Source organism: Lampetra fluviatilis, chromosome 60 (genome assembly GCF_964198595.1).
Source record: "Lampetra fluviatilis chromosome 60, kcLamFluv1.1, whole genome shotgun sequence".
Classification (NCBI taxonomy): domain Eukaryota; kingdom Metazoa; phylum Chordata; class Hyperoartia; order Petromyzontiformes; family Petromyzontidae; genus Lampetra; species Lampetra fluviatilis.
In genome coordinates, this window is record NC_136334.1 from 4,029,255 (window position 1) to 4,043,873 (window position 14,619).

Below are 14,619 nucleotides of genomic sequence, written 5' to 3' on the forward strand. Positions count from 1 at the left end.
GATGGCCTAACTCTGATCGATAATCTTGACCCGGCCTTTGGCGACCGCTTCGCAAGAAGTGGTGTAAGTCGGGCGGGTAGGTGGTATACTACGGACAGCGATGACGGTCAGGGTTTGTAGGTACGCAGGTGGCTGACGAGGCCAATCCTTGAACCACATTTGAACTTCGATTTAAAGCTTCTTTCGTGACTGCAGGGATTCATCTTCTTGGTTCTTTCGGTAAAGTCACGTAGAAGGGAAATAATAAAATAATAAAAATAAAACATAATAAAATAATTCTCACGACGTTTCGGCCACAACGCAAGCAGCCGTCCTCAGGTGAAGAACAGGTCTGTCGGAAAGACAGCGTCTGAATGACGCTGTCTTTCCGACAGACTTGTTCTTCTGAATGACGCTGTCTTTCCGACAGACCTGTTCTTCACCTGAGGACGGCTGCTTGCATTGTGGCCGAAACGTCGTGAGAATTATTTTATTGTTTTATTTTTATTATGTTATTATTTCCCTTCTACGTGACTTTACCGAAAGAACCAAGAAGACACATTTGAACTATAAACTATTTTTTCTTTACAATTTTTATTTTTTCACTGAAATATGTAGCTCTTTGTCAGAAGCGAGCTGATCACAAATGATAGCTCAACGAAGTGGCTAATCATCACGTGGACATTTACAGCAGCTAAATACTCTGAACGCTCATTGATTCTAAATGCGGAGGGAAAAAACAGGAGGGACCCGGAGAAAGATCCGCACGGCCACGGGGAGAACACGCAATCTACAAATATGCAGCAGGCGCCAGGGATGGGATCGAACCCACTACCTCCTGTATATCGGGAGAGGTTGCTGATATCTCCTAGCCACCGTAACGCTTGGTGAGGTTGATCCTGTGGACATTCCCTGCAACTTAATTCTAGATTTGAAGCTTTCGTGACTGCAAGGATTCATACTCTTAGTTATTTCGGTAAAGTCACGTAGGTAAAAAATGAAATTAAAATTAATAAAAATAAAACAATAAAAATCACGACGTTTCGGAGGCAACACAAGCAACACAAGCTTCCGTCCTCAGTTGCCTCCGAAACGTCGTGACTTTTATTGTTTTATTTTTATTTCATTTTTCACCTACGTGACTTTACCGAAAGAACTAAGAGTATATATTCCCTGCAACGTTTCTTCTGCCCCACCTCCATAGCGTGTAACGATCGGTAGCGACAAGCGGGGAACCTCTAGAGCTGCCCGGTCATTTAGCGTCGAGCTTTTGCGTGCGCGCTCATACAGAACGTACGCACAGTACGTCTTCTTTTAATTTTAAAAAATTATAAATATTTTTATAATTTTATTTCAACTCGTCGCGAGCTCGGTACAATGCACCTATCACAGAACAAGAGGGGTGGTGGTGGTGGGGGGGGGCATCAAATCGGCAAGCAAAAGCCCCGAGATCGACGCGGCGACAAGGCTTGATGAAGAGGGTTTAATTTCGTACGTCTCATTTAAACCGTGACTATTCAAATCGGAAATTTGATTTTCACGTGCGTCCGAGCGTCGACCGCGACGCCCGGCGCGTTTTATAACGACGCAGTGCAGTTTCCTCTGCGAATAAAAAAATAAAAAAATTTCTCAGGGCGCTTTATTTATTTATTATTTTTTATTTCCCCCAGTCCGATTGGGCCGCCGCGTTGGAACGGCGCGGGAGGCTCCTGGTTTAGGTTTCGACGCACGTCCTCGCGCGCTTTCACGCTTTCTGGCACTCTGAGTAATGGACACCGCGGCCATTTCAATACTCTCTCCCACCCTCGCGCCCGAATCAAGTTTCCCGTGCTGCGCACGCTTTTTTCACCCTCCGCGTCCACTCCGTAAATCGTCGCAGCGACGCCACGCCAGCCCACGTTTGTTTTTCTGACTTTTTAATTGCGAACGGCGGGAGGGCCCCCGTTTTCATTTTTCTTTTTTTTTTATCTCAAGTAATAAACACTTCGGCCCGTGATCGAATGTTATTTTTCTGGAAGATTTTAACCAGTCGGCGTTGGCGGGGACGCCAACGTGTTTTAATTTCGAGTACAAAATGTAAATGTCGCTAATCAATCAGAGCCACGCTGTTGAACCGAACGTTTAGGAAAACCCACTGTGGGATCAGTTTAAAATTGCTAAATGTTCAGTGTGAGTTGCATTGGCTTATTTTATTCAGAGGTGATTTATAGCCACGTGTCCATATACGTTAGAGTTCACCTCTTGTATAATAATGGTGTTCATGAACGTTTATATGCCCTGCATCGGTTTCAATTCGCTCATCGCAAAACAAGACGGATCTCGGTCGGGCTGTGTGGCCTCTATCGGTGCTGCGGGCAGCTTCTCGTGTCAGATTTTATTCGCCGGGGAGGTCATTCGCAGTCAGGTGTCATCACCGCTCAATGTCCGCCATTCCCCTTCCACGACCTGAGATTCGTTGCCAACCCAAGGGGCACGCTTCGCATGAACTCCGCTCAATGCCCAAGTGTTGGATTTCAATGTCGAGAGGTTCACCGTGGCTCATGCCATCGACGGCCACCACACTTCCTTCCGCCTGCTGGATCCCACAGCCACCTCATTACCATCCACGGTCCACTTCAGGAGCCATCCCATCGTCATCGGGTCTTCCCCGTGGTTTTCCGACTCAAGAGTTTGTCCACTCCGAGGCCTGCCAATCAACCTGCCACCATCCATCCCACACCCCTTTACCCGTCAAAATCCCCCCCCCCCTCCCCACGCTCATTACCATCGCCACGTCTTTTCGGGCCTCGTTTCATTTCAAACTTCCGAGCTTGCTTACGCCATCCCGCTCAGACATTCGGTGCGTCCGCAGAATGAATTGCGCCGGTGTGTGCCAAGTGGTTGTTACCTTTCTCGTCGTTGGGAGAGTCTAGTTCTCGCGACACGTTACGCAGGACGAACATTAAGCTTCCCGCCTCAAACAGTCGCACGGCGAAGGCTCAACATCCGCGAGGGTTCGGTTCTTGAAATACTGCGCGAAGGTAGAATTCGCGAATCTAGTTAGGATGTTTAACGCGTAGGCTTCCGCGACCAATATTCTCCATAATGAAGGTTTCTTTTTTAGTTAGGTCGCGTAAAATATAAATGTGCCGTTAAACCCGCCGCCACTCGACACAGCCAATTAGTAAAGGTTTGACACGTACACAAAACGTGATATTTCAGCACACCGGCGTGTTGGAGAGTGAACCCACGACATTTACAATTTGAGTACGACGTTTTGCCGATGATTGTTTACGTGACAAACCTTACTAATTTGCTGTGGCGGGTAGTGGCGGGATTAACGACAGCATTTATATTCATGCGATCTAACCCAAAAAAAAACCTTGATCACGTAGATTGGATGTTTATATTAGGGGGGAAAATGGGATATTCGGTTCCTGTGCCCAACTGAACATACAGCAGGAGAATATGAAAATATTTCATAACATTAATCTTGTACTGTATTAAACATAACGTTCGTACACTTAGTTAATTTGTGCAATAATACAAATCGATCATCACACAAATAGTACACCAAAATAGAAAAAATAATATAAAATATCTGTAAATTATAGTCAACTTTTATTTACCTTGGATGATGACGGGGGTGTGATGACGGTCAGAAGACGAGCAAGTCTATTCAACTGCTCTACTCTTTGAGCCAAACTCATCACTTTTTTCTATACGTGTGTATGTTGAACTTCTTTCGCACCGTACGTAGTCAACCATGATAATCGGAGGTGCGGGGGAAGGACAACAATCTAAACACAAAAAAACTGTTCTAAAGAAATTCATTTTCAATATAGAAAATTTTAAAGTCCACAGCTCCAGTGGCTTCCTAATATCGGAAGGAAGAGCGTTCCAGACGGCCACAGAAGCACATCAGAAAGCGCTCGATGCGGTGACCACCGTCTTCGCTTGATGGCCGAGCCAAAAACCGCTGCTGCGAGGGTGACCCGGAGTTTGCGTGATGACGGTTTATGCCCCTTGACGAGATCAGCGAGGTCTTGCGGTTCATTTGTTGGCAAGCGCTTTGTGTGTGTGTGTGTAATGAGCGCGACCTTATTAACGTGTTCGTTCGGCAACCACACGCCAATGTAGCTTTGCGAGGACACGGTCGGATCGTGCAGTGCCCCGTCACGGCACGCGCCGAAGAATTGTGTACACGCTGCAGCTTTTGCTGTCGCTCTCACTTCCTGCACTCACTTGAGGCTTAGATCGCTCCCTCTCCATGATCGAAGGAATAAAAAACGAATCCGCGACCGCATTGGCAAGTACCCCTCCCCAGAGGTCGCAACCGGGTACCCGATACCCGTACCCTACCCGATACCCGGCTACCCGTATCCGGCCGGGTATGGGTAGCCGTTTGCGACCCTGGTGCGGCCGGGTACGGGTAGGCCGTGAGTCACTGGTGAGTAGCCGTTTGTCACTCATTTCGGGTAGGTAACGGGTACGGGTAGGGAACGGCTACCCATACCCTGCCGGGTACGGGTACCCATTTGCGACCCTGGTGCGGCCGGGTACGGGTAAGGAATCAAAACCCGCTTGCGACCTCTGCCCCTCCCCCACGACGCCATGTTGCAAAATCGCGAGCAGTCGAGGGGAAGTCGAAGTGGCATGCGAATGTGACATCGGGAATGATGGAATTTTCGCGACAAAAAGGAATATGAAGAGGTTCTGTGACCGTATCTTAACACCAAATGACCTCGGTCGTCATTCAGAGGTGGGGGGTTTTATTTGTGCCCCTGATGAAACCCCTCGTGCTGCTACTGCCATGCCAATGCTCGCCTCCCTCATTCAACATCCTCTGAGGCGAGCACCATCTGCCTTTCTGCTCGGCAGTGGATTCTTAACCCTTTTCGCGTACCGAGACGTTGCTGCAAGTTGCCGGGGTGTGGGTGGGTGTCCCGTACACCGCTGAGTCCCGGAACGGGCGAGTGGTTCCACGTAAATTGTATTTATTTAGAGAGGCATAGCATCGTTATTTTTTGAAATACTGTGTTGCTCAACCGCAGAGAATCGTAGCGACACGACCGCACTCTACGATAGCCGGCGCCAAACTGTGCCACACGCCCTCGGTACGTCTTGAGGTCAGAAGACGTTTCCGATACAGTTATTTTATTTGAGCTTTTCTTTCGATTGCGTTCTGATGACGCAAGTTCCGATTACGTACACTTACGTCATCGGGGAACGGAATCTGAAGAATAACTAACATGACGTACGTCATCGGGATGGGAAAGGGTTAATGTGATTGCAAATCCCCATCCAAAGCTTATCACATCTGCTAGTTCAGCGGTTCCCAACCTGCGTTTGGTCAGGATATTTTTAGTTGTGCCCCATCTCCCCGACAAAGAGGACGGAGATGGCGCACAAACGGCTGCAGGCTACCGAGGGCTTCACAACCGCAAGTGATGAGGAAACCTTGTGCTTAGTGCACATGCTGTACAACATGTTTGGTATTGACAGGAGTAAAGTTGGACTTATGAACAAATCGACTTACGAACAGACCTCTGGAGCCTAACTCATTCGTAAGTAGAGGAATCCCTGTATCGGCTTCGCGCGGAGTAAGACCGTTCAAAACTGGTGCATATGAAGACTGCGCGGAATGTTGGTCAAAACTGTGCCGTCATCTTGACAGGCAAAAGATACGGTCACTTTCTGTCGTGCCTTTGCTGCCTAATGCATTTTTTGCCCGTATATCATCATCATGTGTTATTGCGACGTAAATTATACTTGACGATCGCTGATGGCGTAAATACCCCCATCGAATAATTTGCTGGATAAATGTTTTGAAAAATGTTGGCGAATTCAGACCGCGACACCCCCCCAGCTCTTGCGTGCTACGCCACGGGGATCTTTAATGTCATGTGCCAACTGGGGGGGATGAGGCGGGGGGGGGGGGGAGCAGCAGATGTTTTGCCGGGCCATATCACGGCCCCTAACCGTGTATGTCTGTGGCTCTCCGTGTGTGAGTCTATGTGTCTACGTACGTTGAACTTCTTTCGCACCCTACCGGAGGTGCAAATGTGATGACCACATAATAAAGTTTTTTTTGGGGTTACATCGCGTAAATCTCAACGTTGTCGTTAAACCCGCCGCCACCACCACACAGCCCTGGTCAGTAAGGTTTGTCACGTAAACAAAAGCGTGCCAAATTTCGATTTAAAGCTTTCGTGACTGCAGGGATTCATCTTCTTGGTTCTTTCGGTAAAGTCACGTAGAATGGAAATGATAAAATAATAAAATAAAACAAAATAAAATAATTCTCACGACGTTTCGGCCACAACGCATTCTCACGACGTTTCGGCCACAACGCAAGCTGTGGCCGAAACGTTGTGAGAATTATTTTATTATGTTTTATTTTATTATTTTATTATTTCCATTCTACATGACTTTACCAAAAGAACCAAGAAGAAAAAAAGCGTGCCAATTGGTCACCAGGTGAGCACCACCGGCGTGTTTGGAGAGCGAAAGCACGGCATTTACAATTGAGTACGACTTGTCACTGGTGATTACAACCAGCCTCATCAGGCGATTTTGCCAGATCTACCCCCCCCCCCAAAAAAAAAACTTCATTATGGATGCTCGGGAAAGCCTACGCGGTATCATGACCACGCTAACGGATGATATTACAGCCATGTCTTCAACCCCCTCTCTCCTTCGCCGTGGCAACCCCTCTCCCCCTTTGCATACAGTGCAAAGCAGCGAAGGGTTAATTCCCCCTCACTGTGTGCTGTGTGTTCCAGGATGAGGATGGAAGGGGCTTCAACATGTACGGCATGGGCCAGTGCCTTCAGGCGGGCGACGGCATGTCCGTCAAGGGAATCAACGCAGCCAACTCAGCCCCTCCCCCCTCTTCCATCCCACCCAAGGACCCAGACGCCATCAAGAAGAAGTATGTCGACCGGGCCAAGAAAATTGACACAATATCTCGAGCAGCCTTCCCTCTTTCCTTCCTCCTCTTCAATATCTTCTATTGGATTATCTACAAAATATTGCGCCACGAAGACATTCACAAGAGGTAAGGGCCGCGGCGCGATGCTCGTGACCTTGTGGGGCGCTCTCGGTCTGTCTCTCTCGCTCCCGTTCTCTCTCTCTCAAACGTCGAACCGTTAACCCGAACGGCGCGGCTCGATCGGCGCGTGGCTAAGCAGCCGCGTAAAACAAAAAAAAAACGCCGTCGCCTTCGGATAAAGTCATGCTCCTTTTAATTTTCATCGCATGTGAACCCATTTTTGTCGCCGTGCTCGCCCATGCGGGGAAATCGTCAACGTTAACGGGCAGCAGTCGCCAACGGCTCATCGGCTGTCCTCCGCGGGTCTTGTTGTTTAGTTTGGCGGCTCTGGAATTTGGACGGCGTTTCTGTCGAGAGTACAACCCTTCTGACTGTTAAAAGTCGTTCGTCCACAATGGAGGTTTTTTTTTTTCTCGGGTGAGATCGCGCAAGCATTAATGTGTCGTCAAACCCTCCGCCACCCGACACACCCAGTTAGTAAGGTTTGTCACGTAAACAAAACGTGCCAATTGGTTACTACTTCAGCACCACCAGTGTGTTGGAGAGCAACATTTACAATTCACGTTCCGTGACGTTTCGCCTGTAATTAAGCGATCTAACCCAAAAAACCTCCGTTGTGGATAACATTGGTCGCGAAGGCCTACTACTACTATATGTTAAAGCAAAAGCCACTTGACATGTCGTGCTCGACGTTTTGCTCAAGTAGATAGGAACACTGCAAACTGTCTAACAATATCCCCGGCATGTCTTCCGCTATGCTATCCCATTCACCTGTCCACCGCACGAAACCTGCAACCGTCGCGCATGTATTCCCCACGCGAGTTCACCCACGGGTAAAGACGACCCCAAATCCCCACCCCCTGCACGGATATCACGGTATAAAAATTGCCGTACACGCGCATGCACGGCCCGGGAAAACAAATTCCGCTCGCCCAACGAAACAAATGTGTAGGCCTGGTTCGACAGACGTACACTCGAATGAGCAGGGTGAGAGAAACCAACACAGGAGGAGGATTGCTCTACAACTCTGGCTGTCGCCTGATGATGCTGGTTGTTGTTGTAATTACCGCTGAAACGTCACGGTACTCGAATTGTAAATGCTGTAGTGGGTTTCCTCTCCAACACACAACCGGTTTACGTGACAAACCTTACTCATTGGCTGTGTCGGGTGATGGTGGCGGGTTTAACGACGCATTCGTATTTACGCGATCGAACCCAAAAGAAAAAAAACCCTCCGATGGCTATTATTGGTCGCCAAAGCCTATGACTACTACGACTACGTGTTAAACCGACTACGTGTTAAACTGACTGTGTTAAACCGACTGATGGCCGACTAGGTTTAACACGTAGTCGGTTTAACACGTAGTCAGTAAACCGACTAGGTTTAACACTTAGTCGGTTTAACACGTAGTCGGTTTAACACGTAGTCGGTTTAACACGTAGTCAGTTGAACACGTAGTCGGTTTAACACGGAGGAAGAGAGAGATGGTGAGCTTCTCGCCGGCAAGCGAGACCCACGCTCTGGTATTGCATTTCATCGGCTTGTTTCCGGCGCCATTTTTCGTTTTGTTTCGCTTTCATCGATAATTTTGCACTGCAACGCATTCGCCGAGGCCGGCGGCTTTCACGCTTTTCTCTTCTCCCCCTCTCCGCATTTTTTACGCGTACGGCGCACGCTGCCGATGACATTTCCGCGGCCGTGCGCGTGCGTTGGCGGTGGTGTAGGGAGGGCGTTGGCGTTGGAGGCGTTAGGAAGGTGATGGGCGTGAGACCGCCGGTCCCTCGGCGGGCAGCCGTGCCCCGCGATGGCATCCGAGAACGGTTCTCGCGGTTCCTCGAGCGCTGCTACCTGCCGTGTTGTGATTGGCTGATGGCACAAGGCCTCTGCGCGCGGTTGCTGACCATCACTGACCATTGCTGGCCATTTCAGTGGCCGTTCATTTACTGGTGTGATTGTAATTGTACCGGATGTTGAACCTCTTTCGCACCGTACGTAGCCAACCGCTGCTAATTGGAGGTGCGGAGGAAGGACGGCAAACTAAACGCACAAAAGGTGTTAAAAAAATTAGCTTTTAATGTTTATTTAAAAGTGCGTAGCTCCAGTGGCTTCCTAATGTCGCCTGTGTGAGCTATGTGAACCGTCCACCAGTCGAAAATCCTTCACATTACATACGCCGTGTCCCCTCGATTCCGTTCCGTGAAAACCACGATGCCCCCGTACGTTACGTCGCCGTGCAATGCGAGTGTATTGCTACGACAAAGTGAAACTTAGCGGTCACATTTCTAAAAGTAAAGCCGCTTCTTTCATGTCAAGCTTGTCGGACGAGGACCAGATGGTCGCGGGACTCAAGTTTTATTTTTTAAGTTTCGGGCCAGCATCCGCCCAGAATCTCCGGAGGTTTCAGTTCCACATCCCCACTGCAATTGCAAAAACTCGGTCGAGAAGAGTGGTAATGTGCATTGAATGTGTTGGAGTTCAGCTGAGGGTGATTTTTGGCAGACATGTTTTCCCAAACGGACCCAGTCTTTTGCACGTAGCGGGTTGAGTGAGTGCAGTCTCTGCGTATGCGCGAGTAGAACCTAGCACGGATTTGTGGAGGGTCTCAAAAGTGGCGACCACATTTTACGATGCCAATTCTCGCTGGGTGGGGGGGGTTGATATCGTGTGAAAGCTTAGAATATCACTGCTGGGTTTCCTGCAAATTTGACAAGTGCATCCGCTGTAAAAAAAAGAAGTTATTTTGTTATTATCTTGATCTCGTGTTACTGGAGCCGGGCAATAGCAGCCTCATCGGCAGTGCGGAGCGACAGCCCCGAGTCTGCCCCGAGTTTCGGAGTTTGTCCTGAGTCCTCCCTGAGTCCTCCCCGAGTCCGCCCTGAGTCTGCCCTAAGTCCAATCCAGCTGCAATCGTGCACTGTGGAGGCAGCAGTGAGAGTAGTTGGTGGATCACCGCACAGGTGTTGCGAAACTCTCTTCCCATGGGCGTCGAGGAGGTGCCATATACCCTGGCTCGCCAGGAGAAGGCAGTACAGCAAGTGGAATAATCGCTACCTGTTTCCGTCTGTACGGGGATAGAGCGTTGCCCCCTCGCCCAAGGCGTGCCTTTTCCCCGGTTGCTCCGGATTCCTCCCCACACGTTTAATAAATACGACTCGTCCTTAATTGGCTGCAAATATTCTTAAAATAAAATCAAATCCAATGTAGCAGCAGGACCCATCCTGAAAATCGATTCCCGCGACTCAGTGTGCCATTTATGTGCGATGACCGAAATTAACAAGCACTCACCCCAAGCCAAGGCGCAGCCTAACGGTTATTCAAACAGTAGGCCAAGGCCTCCGATTGGCAGAGACAGGCCTCCACTGTGATTGGTCGGGAGGCAGGGCTTTTGAAGTGATTGGAGGAGAAGGATTTGGACGAGAATAGGCTGGGGAACAGCGCGGGACCCGGGGGCGACGGTTGGGAACCGTTAGAGGGGAATGACAGTTATTGACTAGGGCAGGGGTCGGCAACCAAAATAACAAGAAGAGCCATTTCTTTCCAATTCGGTACAAAATTCAGTATTTCAAGAGCCGCAATGCATCTGAGTACATACTGTACATACGTACATATCGTCAAGAAGCAGCCCGCAAAGAGCTGCATGCGGCTCCGGAGCCGTAGGTTGCCGACCCCTGGACTAGGGGATAAAACAGTGAGGGAACGTTCTAGAAAGGGGGCTCGAGTGATAATAAAGGGCAGAGCACAAGGGCAGGGGACGTTCAAGGGAAGGGACGAGCTTCAAGACCAAGCCCGCACCTAGTGTTGTTACTGTGCTATAATAAAAGAGGCTCCTAGTAGTTCATCGTTTGAGTAACTTCACCGGGATCAATAAGTGAATTATTTTAATTGCCTAAGTCCCGAGACCACTTTTGAGTCCTTCCACCTGAGACGACCCAAGTCCACCGTCGATGCGCGATGACACGGTCTGCCGCTGACCACTTCCGCGGTGGCTAGGAGATGTTAACTACCTCGCCTGGTATACAGGAGGTCGTGGGTTCAATCCCAACCCTGACGCCTACTCTATATTTGGAGTTTTCCCCCGTGGTCGCGTGGATTTTTCTCCGGGACCTCCCGTTTTTCCCTCCACATTTAGAATCAACGTGCGTTTATAGTATTTGCCGACTGCTATAAATGTCCACGTGATGATGAGCCACTTTGTTGAGCTGTCATTTGTGGCCAGGTAGCTGCTGAAAAAGAATCTATAATATAGGCCAGTGGACCTTACCTGGTAAAATACAAATAGTATTTTAATAGTTTATAGTTTACTTTAGCCACAGAGGGGGTTGCGGCCACGGTGGGCATGGTTGTTATGCTTGATGAATCTAAAATAAAAGAAGTAAACAAACATGTCAAAGATGATTCTAAATAGAGACTATCCCTTAATCCATATTCAATTTGTAACGGAGCAAAGAACGCCATTTACTCTGGAAATGTGACTGGTTAACGTATTTGTACAATTGACACTTCATCACTGTGGTAAATGTAGCCATTCGCTACTTGTGTTGTCAGAATTGAGATCTGTTTCCAATGTACGACATACGCATACATACATTCATTTCACGCGAGCATATGCTCATTTGGATATCAAAGTAACGTGTCGCCTAACACGCGACATAACCGTGCTCATCGCTCTTTATCCGATGCGAAATAACGCGAGGCCCAAGTTAAAGGCCTGCATTTAAACGTTTGCTTGTGAGGCAGATCTTCTCTTGAACAATTAGCGGCGCAGATCGTATTAAAACCCGGAGTCACTCGGGGTTTCTGGAAAACTCCATTCGACTCTTAATTAGACCGCGGACAATAATAGGTGTCGGTGCCGCAATGCAGAAAGGAGCAATAAACTGTAACATCACCTGCGGGTTATTCATTGCGAAGTAGAGATGACTAATTGAGTCTCTGTTTTGCAATTATCCGTAGCGTGAGGGTTAGAAGGTGATTTAATTCTCACACCATCCATAAAGGTTAACAAACAGCATACATATTACATTTCTGTCATCAATATTATCATTGTTACAGAGTGCTTTCATTATTCAGAGTGTTTACTTTTATAATCATTCATTACCCATCACCCTCTCTCTCCGCTCGCTCCCCACTCACTCAGCTGCGAGTATCTTCTCCTCTCTTCATAGTAAAGGTTTTTGGGGTTAAATCGCGTTATTTATAAATGTGTCGCAACCCTCCACCACCCGACACGGCCAATCAGTAACAAATGTGTCACGTTGACAAAAGACAAAATAATTCACTACTTTAGCCCACCGGTGTGTTGAAGAGTGAATCCACAACATTTACACTTTGAGTACGACGACGCGGAGGGTCGCGACACATTTATAAATATCGCGATCTAACCCCAAAAAAACCTTTATTATGAATAATACCGGTCGCGAAAGCCTACGTGTTAATCCTCCCCTCTGTTCAATCGCGCGATGTAACACGTGAAAGCAGTTGAACGTGCTCCTCAAGGCAAGGGTGAGTCTCTGTCTGCGGTGAATGCCTTCGGGGTGATTGTCGGATGCGGCTGTGTAAGGGCATCGTGTCTCTCTCTCTCTTTCTGCCGCTGTGGCTTTCAGCCGGCAAGGGCCTAAAGTTGATGCCTTTGCTTACCCACAGAGATGCCGGCAAGTGACCCCGGGTTATCCCGTGGCTCGCTACCAACGTCCGTGGCTCATTTACTCAATTTCACACACACACACACGAAAAACGATTACAGCGAAAGGATTCGTTATTTTTTCAGGTTTTTTTTTTATTTTAGGAGGTTTTATTTTCTTTTAATTTCCTTGATTGTAGGGAGAGAGAGTGAGAGAGAGGGACAAACTTTTAACATCAAAGGTCACTATTTTTGGTGGTCACATGTTCACATGGTGCAAGAATGAAGACCTGGTACAGACACACCGATCTCCCACCACTTGGCCCCCCTCAAATCCACAGAGCCCCCCCCCCTCCTCCTCCTATCCCAACACCTCCCCCCCATACCGCTCTTGCCAGGAACGCAAAGGCAATACATGTTCCCTGTGACATCTGCCACTGCTAGCCTTACGCGTGTGCAGTTACCAAGCGAGCGTGATTCTGACCGCTTTAACTCGCGCTGCCGTTTCGAAGCCTTCCCGGGGCCGACTACTGCTTCCGTTTAAACGTTCAAATAACCGTAACACTTTTACAGCGCTTCCAGACCCCACGTCCAGTTGTACATAATCGATTACTGTGAAAAGTGTGCCGTCCCAAGGCAGCGGGGGGGGGGGGAATATATAATACTATCAACCGTGTTTATTTTTGTGTTTCTGTGATAAGATTTTGCTAAACAAAATGCAAGTGCTTTGATCAATGAATGGATATGTGCTGTAATTATCGCGGAAATTGGGTGATAGGCACGGTTAACAAGAACAACATTTGGTCGGCATATATGTGGCTTTATAAAAAGTGATCTTCAAATGGGCTTTCCAAACTTTCCCAAGATGCAATGCTTCTCGTTGGCATTTGCTCCACAATTGAAACCTCGGTCTGTATTTTGACTTGTTCTACATTTTTAGTGAAGTGATTTAAAGAAACAAAAAGAAAACCAAATCAATGCCTCCCATAATACGGGCAGCCACGCTTCACAAATACCGCGAGACTCAAAAGCTCAACGACGATGTTGAGCTTTCGCCATTTCGCCAAATGAAGCTGATGTAGCGCAAATTGTAAATCAAACAAAACGATTGTTTAATTGCCGATAGTCGCGAAATTATTCGGATGCAAAGATAAATAATTCGGATGCAAAGATAAATGCCCCCCCTTCCCCCCCACCCCTAACTTTGCTATACATCCGTATCATCGTGGCACCACTCAGATTTCAACTCTCCAGCAAAGCGCAGCTCTGTTACGTTGTCTGGCTGGGGCGGCTGCTGCCCTTTTATTCATCAGCCGTGGCACTTTGCTCCTCGCTAAGAGAATGCCCCCTTCGCTGCAGAGCCAACGGATGTCACGACCAGTCACGGTAATCACGTTTGGAACAAATGCCACTGGGAATTGCCGACGACGCCCATCGGGCAATGGGATGGAATGTATTTTATTTCGTTTCTTTTTCTTCTTCTGAGTGATTGAAAAAGGCTTTTTTTTTCTTTTTAATGTATACCAATTGCCACTATCCCCCGCCCCCCCCCGAGCGGAAAACGATAGTTGGACGGGTGCGCGCATACATGTTAGATTCGCGTGAACATCGGCAATAGACGTGTTTGCATATGGTTTGTACAGTATATACATGCATTAATGCTGCGCGATACGAACCGCCGATGAACAAATGAAAAGGAATACGATTGCTGTGATACGCTGAAACGTGTATAGCCTGTGCGGTAAATGACCCTGTGTTTGATGTTTTGTAATCTCAAAAAGTGTCATTGTCCCTAAAGTTGTTGTCTTGTGACGTCAAGGCAGAGCACTTTATGAACACACGAACATGTGACCCGAGTACTTTTGAAGCCGATCGCTTGACAATGCAACGAGACCCATCTCCAGGGCGCGCAGAGGATGGCTGCCGCCTCGTTAGATGGGCCAGTACCCAACAGCAAGCATGTCGCTTGCTGACTTTACCCGTTGA

General features: G+C 48.2%; 1 protein-coding gene across 1 annotated transcript in view; it reads left to right on the forward strand.

The window, feature by feature from the left end:
- The window catches only part of LOC144950912 (glycine receptor subunit alpha-2-like), a 138,548-nt gene extending 125,375 nt beyond the window's left edge, over positions 1-13,173 (forward strand). Inside the window, exons 9-10 of the mRNA XM_078881081.1 lie at positions 6,744-7,018; positions 12,657-13,173. Of these exons, the coding sequence (XP_078737207.1) occupies positions 6,744-7,018; positions 12,657-12,672 (291 nt within the window). The 3' untranslated portion in view covers positions 12,673-13,173. The remainder of the gene's footprint in view (positions 1-6,743; positions 7,019-12,656) is intronic.
- The last annotated feature ends 1,446 nt before the right edge of the window (positions 13,174-14,619 follow it).